The 11,074-nt window shown below is 36.4% G+C and overlaps 1 protein-coding gene across 2 annotated transcripts in view; it reads right to left on the bottom strand.

Annotated features, from left to right (window-relative positions):
* Nucleotides 1-1,060: 1,060 nt before the first annotated feature.
* Nucleotides 1,061-11,074, bottom strand: part of LOC103150240 (tumor necrosis factor receptor superfamily member 14-like) — a 24,032-nt gene continuing 14,018 nt past the window's right edge. Inside the window, exons 1-9 of one of the 2 annotated variants that reach the window (XM_007569776.2) lie at nt 8,524-8,614; nt 4,883-4,976; nt 4,613-4,738; nt 2,693-2,848; nt 2,466-2,553; nt 2,205-2,380; nt 2,095-2,120; nt 1,960-2,005; nt 1,061-1,472 (exon numbers count right to left, since the gene is read on the bottom strand). In XM_007569776.2, the coding sequence (XP_007569838.2) occupies nt 1,123-1,472; nt 1,960-2,005; nt 2,095-2,120; nt 2,205-2,380; nt 2,466-2,553; nt 2,693-2,848; nt 4,613-4,738; nt 4,883-4,976; nt 8,524-8,556 (1,095 nt within the window). In that variant the 5' untranslated portion in view covers nt 8,557-8,614 and the 3' untranslated portion in view covers nt 1,061-1,122. Of the gene's footprint in view, nt 1,773-1,959; nt 2,006-2,094; nt 2,121-2,204; nt 2,381-2,465; nt 2,554-2,692; nt 2,849-4,612; nt 4,739-4,882; nt 4,977-8,523; nt 8,615-10,457; nt 10,584-10,727; nt 10,822-11,074 lie in introns of those variants that run through there. The other variant, XM_016680544.1, reaches the window with a different exon arrangement.

The following is an 11,074-nucleotide window of genomic DNA, read 5'->3' as shown; positions in this document are numbered from 1 at the left end:
CTGATAGCTGCTGCATTGACCTGCTCTTGATAACACCCAGTGGACCAACACCAGCAGCTGACATGGCACCCCAACCCATAACTGACTGTGGGTACTGGACCCTGCACTTCTGGCATTTCCTTCTCCCCAGTCTTCCTCCAGACTCTGGCACCTTGATTTCCGAATGACATGCAAAATTTGCTTTCATCTGATAAAAGTACTTTGGACCACTGAGCAACAGTCCAGTGCTGCTTCTCTGTAGCCCAGGTCAGGCGCTTCTGCCGCTGTTTCTGGTTCAAAAGTGGCTTGACCTGGGGAATGAGGGACCTGTAGCCCATTTCCCACACACACCTGTGCACTGGATGTTTCTACTCCAGACTCAGTCCACTGCTTCCGCAGGTCCCCCAAGCTCTGGAATCGGCCCTTCTCCACAATTTTCCTCAAGGTCCGGTCACCTCTTCTTGTCGTGCAGCGTTTTCTGCCACACTTTTTCTTTCCCACTGAGGTGCCTTTATACAGCACTCTGGGAACAGCCTATTTGTTCAGAAATTTCTTTCTGTGTCTTCCCCTCTTGCTTGAGGGTGTCAATGATGGCCTTCTGGACAGCAGTCAGGTTGGCAGTGTTACCCATGACTGCGTTTTTGAGTAATGAACCAGGCTGGGAGTTTTTAAAAGCCTCAGGAATCTTTTGCAGGTGTTTAGAGTTACTTTGTTGATTCAGATGATGAGGTTAATTGCTCGTTCAGAGAACCTTTTCATGATATGCTAATTTTTTGAGATAGGAATTTTGGGTTTTCATGAGCTGTTTGCCAAAATCATCAGTATTAAAACAATAAAAGACCAGAAATATTTCAGTTGGTGTGCAATTAATCTAAAATATATGACAGTTAAATTTTTATCATTACATTATGGAAAATAATGAACTTTATCACAATATGCTAATTTTTGGAACACGACCTGTAAAAGCATAACGTTATTAAAAAAAAAAAAGAAATTTATTATGTACAAAGTTATTATGTACAAAGTTATCCACTTGTGCGTTTTTATCTGTAAATAAGAAAACACAACAAAAACTGTAATATTAGATGTTCAGGCTTTTTAAGGTTTTAAGAAGACCTAAAACATATTAGCAATATTAAAATTTTATGTCAGGTTCTTGTGGATAAAGTCACTGATGAGATTCTGAGCATACAGGTTTCTTATAAAACTGTACAAAAGACTTAGTTTCGTTTCACATGGAGTCATTGATTTACTGATGGCAGGACTTTGCCCTGCAGTCGGCGGGTTGCTGGTTCTATCCTGGCTCCACCTGCCTCTGTCGTCGTGTCCTTGGGCAGGACAGTTCATCTTCCTCGCCTGCTGGTGGTCAGAGGACCTGGTGGTGATGATGAATAGCAGGCTCACTTCTGTCAGACGTGAAACCATCAGCTTGTGTGTGTGAATGACTGGCTGTAGTGTGAAGTGCTTTGGTGTCCTCTGATCTTGATAAAGTGCTGTACAAGTGCAAGCCAGTAACTGTCTATTACCTAATCTAATCATTCAGGGTTACAGTCACAGATCTGATACTTTGACAATAAACAGTCAAGTTCTACAACTTTTTCTCCTGTACAGTGTGATGGATGTAGAGTGACGACCATGGATGGTGGAGAAAGGAGTTTGAGTTTTTGCTGTTCTTTCTGATCACTGTAAAAACAATGACTCAGTATCTAGTTTGGTTCAACTCAGACCCTGAATCATTTCATCTACAGTGATCAGTGATTGTCATCCAGGTGTTTATCTTGGGGTTTCATGCACTGTAGATAGAAAATAAAAAAATGCACCAAATAGATTAGATATTGATGGCAACATCCAGGACAGCAGCTCAAGCAGAATCAGATCAGTTTGATTTCATTCCTTAGAGAGAAAAATCTCAGTTTTTCAGAATAATGCCCAAAAAAACTGTCTATCCGATATTCAAGTAAAGAACAATGTTCTTCTTACCTGGCATATTGAAAGCGACTTCCTCTTCTGCTCCTCCTGCTTTTCCCTTTTATGTAGAAAAGACAAATTATTTGGTAAAATAAATTTTGGCATCAATATATATTCACATTACAGTTCAGTTATAAACCTACTTACCCCTTGTTGTTGGTCTGCATAACCATCTGTTAAAAACGAAATGTTACAATTATTAAAAGAGTAATTATTTTTAAAATGCTAATATTTTAATTTGTATTTATTCATCTCACTTGGTTTTGTATTTTTGTGATATTTCCAGAGAAAAACACCACCAATTGTTGCTGCAACTAAAAAAAACACCAGAACTCCGATCACAATTCCTGTGGTGTTGGAACTTTTTTCTCCACATTCAGCATCAGTTGAAGCTGTTCCTGCTTTTATCAGCTGAAGGTTTTCTTTTTCACATCTGAAATAACAGAAACATGCATCCAGGTAAATCCTTTGGTAAAACATGTTGCTGTGTTTATGCTGTTGGTATCAGTCTATCTTACTGTGTGTGAAGCTGACATGACAACATTGTTCCATCAGAAAATGATCCACTGCTGCATTCAGAGCATTCTGTGTCTGTGGAGGCTGTTCCTGGATAAACACAGATCAGTTTAAAGTTAGTCAGAAGATTCTGATCAACATGTAACTCAGTTTATTCTTTTCAAATGTTCAAAAGTCAGAATTCATCTAAAATTCAGAGCATTTATATATTGAAGAGAATCAGACCAACCCATCTTGCTGATGAACTGTCCTGGTTCACAGCTCCTGTGTTTCTGTGCTGCAGCACAACCTCCTGATTTAAGGTCTGTACAGAAGAATCCCTCTATTGGTTCACAAACTGTGTTAGCAGTTCGTTCACATCCTAACTTTTCCTTCAGACCAGCTCCTGTGAACATATACAGATTCCACATGTATGGAGGAAACTGACAACATGGTGAACCTCAAGACAAAGTGAGACAAAACAGCAGAAATATCAGAATCAGTGTTCTAAATAATAGCAGTCCAACATCACTAAGATTAGTCACTGTTTCTATAGAAATTATATTTCTGCATTGTAAGTAAATTTATGTCAGATGTAGAGTGACACTTCTTCCAATCATGACATTCATCCTGCTGATTCTGTTTATTTACATCATTAACTGAAATTAGTAAGATGAAAAGGATCAACCACAAAAAGTGAGTGAGGAATTATTTTCTGAAAAATAAAATGATAAAGGTTTTAGATCATCAATTTTTAACACTCTGCAGATATTACAATATAACTGTTTGTGGCGTTGAGGAAGCAGATGTGAAACCAATTTCGTCAAACAAAACAAAACTTTTCACACATTCACACTCATGGAGGTTAAGTTACATTGTAGCCACAGCTGACAGAAGCAAAGCTACAATGCACCAGTGCCACGACCAGCAGGGACAGTGAGTGAAGCGTCCGGCCCAAGAACAGGAGCATCTAGTTTATATATTTAGGAATTAGAACAAAGAGAAACTCCGATTAGCTTATCTAGAGAAACTATTCATTACCTTAGATCAACGTTGTCAGAGCAAGAATCCAGAGAAACCCCTAGTTTATTAATCACAGACTACTTATTCTTACATGGGGTTATAATTTTTTATTTTCCCTTTTTCTTCGTTTACACTTTCCTTTGGTTTGTTGTTTTGTTGTATATCCTTCTAATTCATGTAAAGCACTTTGAATTGCCTTGTTGCCAACAATGTGTTGGATCAATAAAATTACCTTACCTATTCATAAATTGGGTAAGCAAAACTAACTAGGAAACTAACTACAAAAATATGCAAATGCTCTTAAAGGGGACTCAATATGCAAAATTCACTTTTTGCATGTTTTTGTACTTCCATTTAGGTTTCTGCTGCATCTAGAGATGGCCCAAGAGCTAAAAAAAAGACATCCAGCCATTTTCAGGCACTAAGAATGTTTTTTGGTATCTGATATTGGAGCCATTTCTAAAACCTCCTGATTATGACATCATTATCAGCGATCACTGCCTCTCACCTAGCAACCCATGTGGAGTCTGGGTCTTATGTCCCACTGGTCAAATATGTCCCACTGTACTCTTGTACATCTGTTTGCAACCATTTTCACATGTATAAAGTCAGAAAACACTGATTTAAGGGGTGTGGCCAGTTTATTTGCATAAGAGTGACAGAAACCCTCATTCTGGAAGGACCTCAAATTAGGCAGACCTGAAAGGTGAAATATCATCTGAGAATGATTTTGTACAAGAAATGTAATGAATATGTTCTGTATAGCCTATAGCTATCATAACAAGAAAGCATAATAGGTCCCCTTAAAGAAAAGAATCACAGCATAATGGATGTATTAGAGCTGTGACTTTCAGCAGATATTACATTTATTGCAAACTTAACATGTAGAACTGTCTCTGCCCAGCTGTAGATTCTGTACAATTGAATAATTAACTAAAAGTAGCATGTTGAGCAACGACACATTGTTCAATCACTGAGGCCATTTTCTCACATTTATTGTAAGATAAAAGCCATTCTAAAGATATTGGATAATTTTTTTTAATTCACTGCAAATATTTTGGACTGTTTGTGGTTGTAAACAGATTTTCTTATGGAAAATAAAATAAAATAAAAAAGAAGTTGAAAAGTAACAGTCAAGTAACTGCACCTGAATCACAAGTAGAACATGGATAACATCTCTTTAGTCCATTTGGCAGGTCCATATAAGTCGTCTCTGGGCATTTCTGACAGGATATACTTTTAAACTCTATACAGTCTGTTTTGACTCGAGTGCCTGTTGAGAAATAAACACAGTTTTTCATTTTAAAGCGCAGGATGGTGCTTTGCATGATGAATCATCTTCAGGCTATGAAAGCAGTGTAACTGGTCCAGATTTTATATCAGAATAATAAGTAATTCATAATTAACAGGAACATACCAGGACGACACATAGGACAGCATTCACCCTCTATCTCGTACTCAGTTAGATGACATGTGACTGAATCGACTCTGAAGTCTCTCATCAGAAACATCTGTAAAGAGAAAGAGCAGTTTTTCTATCACTATTTTTTTTTCCTTGTTTTGATTACTTCTTTTAGCAGTTCTATATCAGCGGCACATTAATACCTGGACAGACAGACAGTTAATTAGTTATTTTTGAAGCACTGAGAAGATTATGAAAGCCTTATTCCACCTCAAGGTTACAGCTACGGTCTGTGATCAATTACAAAGTTCCTTCTCTTTACCATTTACATTTACAACAAAATAAAAACAGAACACAAAGAGGGAGCAAAGGAGTACTACTTTGAAAATACGATAATTTTATGTACATAACCATAAGGAAATTATATAGCAAATAGACACTTCCTGAAAGATGAAAACTCTCTTTTTACTAATTTTTATCAATCCAATATTCATGCATATTGTGTTTAGTTAATATATGTCACCCATTTTGACCATAGGATTTTAAATTTGTTCATCTGAAAACAGATTGAGAATGTTTATCTTTTCATCTGAGATTTCATGATCACACCCTGTCCATTCTTCTACAGTGGGTGTGACAGTCTTTTTTTCTTTTACATTGGCTGAAATTAATATCAGTCAAAGATATTTTGTCTGTCAGACATGAAAAATTTCTGACACAGATATTTGCATTGTTAGGTAGAAATTCTGTGTAACCCAGATTAAAGGTGGTGAATTTAAAATGTATTCTTATATTAAAGGTATTTTCAACATTTTGTGCATTTCTATCCAATAGTCTTACTACTGTCATTTATATTACTAGGCTGGCTTCTAACAGGTGTCAACGTCTCCTTGGCATTATTGGCTGCAATTACTGAATTTACTTTATAAAATTTTAATTCACAACACATTTCATCTCAAGGAACATTACATGACTATTCATATCCAAAAAGCTGAAATCTATACAACTTAGTTCTTGAGATCCAAATTTGATTTACATGCAAATTTCTTCTGTTTTTGCTTTTCTGTCAAACCACAAAACATTTTTAATATCAGACAAACATAGCCTCGTTTTTTTTTTTTTTTTTAAGATAATCGTATTAATCAGGAAATTACCAAACCTACAGTCTGACCAGTTGAAACAAGAAATCACTTAAGAACTTCTATGACAACATAATGTATGCTAAACAATCTCAAACAACACTTGACTCATCTGAAGAGATTTAAAATGAGAAACAAATTAACTGGCATCCGTCAGTCTGGAAAGGGTTTTAGATCCATTACTGAGTCTTTGGGATGGAAGAGAACCTCAGTGAGAACCATGATCCACAGATGGAGAACTTATGAACTCATGTTTTACTTGAGTCATTTGTTTTATTGCAAGTTAATGTTTATTGTGACTATGTGTTGTAATAGAGTGGTTTTGTTTTGTTTTTCAGTCTCTGTGTGCTGCAGTCTTGGACAAATTTCTCTTGTAAAATAAATATTTGGATTTCAATGGGACAAACATGCTTAAATAAAGATTATTATTATATTATTATTGAACAGTGAAGAATATTCCAAGGAGTGAGGAGTCCACCAAAATGACTCCAAGAGGAATCAATGACCTCTACAGCAGGTCACAGAAGGACCTAAAACAACATCTAAAGCTCTCAGGGCCTCATTGCTTCAGTTAAGGTCAGAGGTCAAGGCTGGAAGACAGAGAGAAAATAACCTTCATAGGAGAGATCCACTTTCAGAATCACTGCTGACCCAAAACGTCATAAAATAAAAGTCACACATCAACTAACAAAAACATCCTGGCGATCTCCATGACATTTAGGAAAATGTTCTGTGGATTTGCCATTGTTGTGTCCATGACTCTATATGTCAGTTAAACTAAGCAACATTCTACTGCTGCTTAGTTTATCTGTTGCCCATGTCAGGACTTTGACTAGGCCATTCCAAAGTCTTCAGGTGTATCTGCTGTATTTGTCTTTGATAAACACCCTCAACCTCTGATTTGCTAGACGACAAACATTTTGTCTCTGGTCAAAGTAATCAGACCTTCCTCCAGATCTATCAAGGCTGCTGACTTTATGCTGGCAACCAGCCAAGAAAAAGACATGGGAAATGTGGAGGCATGAGACTCAGGAGCTACAGTGGTGTGAAAAGTGATTTCCCTCTAAGCCAAATAACTGGTTGGATCACTAATAGCAGTAAAAACAACAGCGGCCAAGTGTTGATACCATACAATGAGTCTTTTCGAGCTGTGGAGGAATTTTGTTCCATTAATCTTTGCTGAATGTCTCTAATTCAGCCATAATGAAAAGTTTTCCAGGATGAACAACCTTTTCAAGGTCATACCGCAGCACCTTAATAGGGTTCAGGTCAGGACTTTGACTAGGCCACTCCAAAGTCTTATGGAAAACAAAACAGCCGCAGGCCAACACACTCCCACCACCATGTTTTACTGCTGGTGTGACCTTTATCTGAATGCTGGGCTATTTTACGTCAGATCTAATGGGACACACACCTTCCAAAGAGTCCATAGAATGTCTTCCTAAGTCTTGGGGATCATCAAGACAAGTTCTGGAAAAAGTGAGAAGAACCTTACAGTTCTTTTCTTTTTTCTCATTGGTTCTTGAATTTCTCTGGATCTCAGAATGATGTCTAGCTTTCGTTTGCTGTTCTTCACTTTGTCATGCAGGTTCTGTTTAAATTATGACTTGATTAACATCAGCTGTGACAGTAATCAGTCCTGGGTGTGGCTAGAGACAGTGACCTCAGCTGTGATAAACCACACTTATGTTATGGTGAGGGCAATCATTTTTTCCACGCAAAGTTATGTAGGCTTGAACTTTTTCCTTTCTTAATAAATAACTACTTTCATTTATAATCTGCAATTTGTTTTTTTGTCTGTTACATCTGTTTTGATGCTTTTGTCTTTGACCAATATTTACAATGGTTTGTTTTCTGAAACAGTGAAGTGTGACAAATATGTTAAAAAAAATAAAAATAAAAATAAATTGGGAAATCAGAAATTGAACTAACATTTTTTCACACTTCTGTATATAGATGAAATATGTTGTGAACTGTAAACCATTTTGTTCATCTCTGCCAGCACAAGACTGTTTAATACTCCATCATTAGATTCATCCAGTTGCTCCTTCTCTTCCTTTGGATGTGTCACCAGAACCGACCACATGGGGAAAGTTCTGGATCTTAATTTAAGATCCGGGCAAACACTGTAGACACTACATTATCTTGGCTTCATACTGATGTGTTTATCTGGAAACAGTTTAGCTGGGAGACTCCTTCTTTCATATCTTCTAGAATACTTTGTCCTGGACATGAATTGACTTTTATGTAGTAACAAAAAGTTGTAAAACAGCAGATGGAGGCAAATAAGTTGGTCAACAATCTGTGTACTCTCCTTCAAAACGTAATACGCTTCTGCCTCGGCACTTTTTAACCAAAAAAGGCATTTGTTTTCAAGACATTGACTTAAAATGAAAGTGCAAGTAAATGGATCTGATTATGAAGACACTGAGTTTACACTTGGCCACCATTAAAAATAGCATTTAAAAAAAAATTGTATTCTAATAAAATATCAATTTTTATGACAAATAAATTTACCAGTAGCATAGATTTTGTCACCCAACAGATCATTGTTAAAGACAGGATTAAACTTCTCTGGAGCTGAAAACATCATCTAATGGAAATGCAGGATGAACCAAACTGCGACACTGAATGCTGAAAGTCTTCATCTGCAAGACAAGAAACAAAGAAACAAACACACTGTTAACCTGTAGGAACTCAGGAGACTTTAGCATGAAGCAGGGCTGCAGGATATTGGGAAAGCATGCAATATGTGATTTTGTTACTGAATGTTGAAGTGATTTGTTATAAATAGCTAAACATTAGTAATGTCAATCTTCTATGAACATACACACTCAGGCATCAAGTCAACTAAAAGAAATACAAGTTCTGTAGGTTTTGGTCATAAAATTAGAGTATCATGAAAAAGTTGGTGTAAATCAATAATTCCATTCAAAAACTGAAACTTGTACATTATATTCATTCATTATATACAGGCTGATATATTTTAAATGTCTATTCCTTTAGTGTTGATGATTATAACTAATGAAAACTCCAAATTCACTATCTCAGAATATTAGGTATTGTGAACAGGTTCAATATTGAAGACCCTTAGTGCCACAAATGTTACCAAAATCACAGGATTTGTTGTTGATGAAGAGGAGAATAAGCAGAGTTGAAGAGTTTGTGAAAAAATTATTTGTTCCCATGTTCTGGAGGGAAACAGGTTATTTCAGGCAGCTAAAATAATTGGTTCCCCCCTCGTAACTTTGACAAATAATGACAAAATATTTTCAAAATCTCAATGATTGTTATGTGTGACAGTATGACTGAGCCACCAAAGATTAACTAGAAATTTCTTTTATCCAGAAATCTGTCATATTTTACATAACGGGATTTACCAGAAAGTCTACACGCTCATCTTTTCAGAAAGTCTTAATTTTTTGTGCCCTGCTGTCAGCCAGCTTCTATACTCTTATATCAGCAATGAAAACTCAGAAATATGCACAATGTGTTGGAAACCCGTGGTTGATGTCTGACTTTTAATTGTCAGGCTTAAGTGACAAAAGTTGGAAAAAGATCGATGCTCTTCGATCTTTGTGTGGAGGTAAAAAGACCTCCACACAAGACCTCGTTTATTTATTNTATGCAAAATTCACTTTTTGCATGTTTTCATACTTCCATTTAGGTTTCTGCTGCATATAGAATTAGCCCAAGTGCTAATAAAAAGACATCCAGCCATTTTCAGGCAATAAGAATGTTTTTTGGTGTCTGATATTGGAGCCATTTCTAAAACCTCCTGATTATGACATCATTATCAGCGATCACTGCCTCTCACCTAGCAACCCATGTGGAGTCTGGGTCTTATGTCCCACTGGTCAAATATGTCCGACTGTACTCTTGCACATTTGTTTGCAACCATTTTCACATGCAAGTCAGAAAACCCTGATTTAAGGGGTGTGGTCAGTTTATTTGCATAAGAGTGACAGAACCCTCATTCTGAAAGGACCTCAAATTAGGCAGACCTGAAAGGTGAAATATCATCTGAGAATGATTTTGTACAAGAAATGTAATGAATATGTTCTGTATAGCCTATAGCTATCATAACAAGAAGGCATAATAGGTTCCCTTAAAGAAAAGAATCACAGCATAATGGATGTATTAGAGCTGTGACTTTCAGCAGATATTACATTTATTGCAAACTTTACATGTAGAACTGTCTCTGCCCAGCTGGAGATTCTGTACAATTGAATAATTAACTAAAAGTAGCATGTTGAGCAACAACACATAGTTCAATCACTGAGGCCATTTTCTCACATTTATTGTAAGATAAAAGCCATTCTAAAGATATTGGATATATTTTTTAATTCACTGCAAATATTTTGGACACAACTGTTTGTGGTTGTAAACAGATTTTCTTATGGAAAATAAAATAAAAAACAAGTTGAAAAGTAACAGTCAAGTAACTGCACCTGAACCACAGGTAGAACATGGATAACATCTCTTTAGTCCATTTGCCAGGTCCATATAAGTCGTCTCTGGGCATTTCTGACAGGATGTACTTTTAAACTCTGTACAGTCTGTTTTGACTCGAGTGCCTGTTGAGAAATAAACACAGTTTTTCATTTTAAAGAGCAGGATGGTGCTTTGCATGATGAATCATCTTCAGGCTATGAAAGCAGTGTAACTATAACAGATTTTATATCAGAATAATCAGTAATTCATAACTAACTGGAACATACCAGGAGGACACATAGGACAGCATTCACCCTCTATCTCATACTCAGTTTGATGACATGTGACTGAATCGACTCTGAAGTCTCTCATCAGAATCATCTGTGAAGAGAGAACAGTTTTTCTATCACTATTTTTTTTCCTTGTTTTGATTACTTCTTTTAGCAATTCTATATCAGCGGCACATTAATACCTGGACAGACAGACAGTTAATTTGTTATTTTTGAAGCACTGAGAAGATTATGAAAGCCTTATTCCACCTCAAGGTTACAGCTACGGTCTGTGATCAATTACAAAGTTCCTTCTCTTTACCATTTACATTTACAACAAAATAAAAACAGAACACAAAGAGGGA

The sequence above is a fragment of the Poecilia formosa genome, unplaced genomic scaffold (genome assembly GCF_000485575.1).
Source record: "Poecilia formosa unplaced genomic scaffold, Poecilia_formosa-5.1.2 Scaffold245, whole genome shotgun sequence".
NCBI classification, from domain to species: Eukaryota; Metazoa; Chordata; class Actinopteri; order Cyprinodontiformes; family Poeciliidae; genus Poecilia; species Poecilia formosa.
This window is presented reverse-complemented; position numbering and strand designations above follow the sequence as displayed.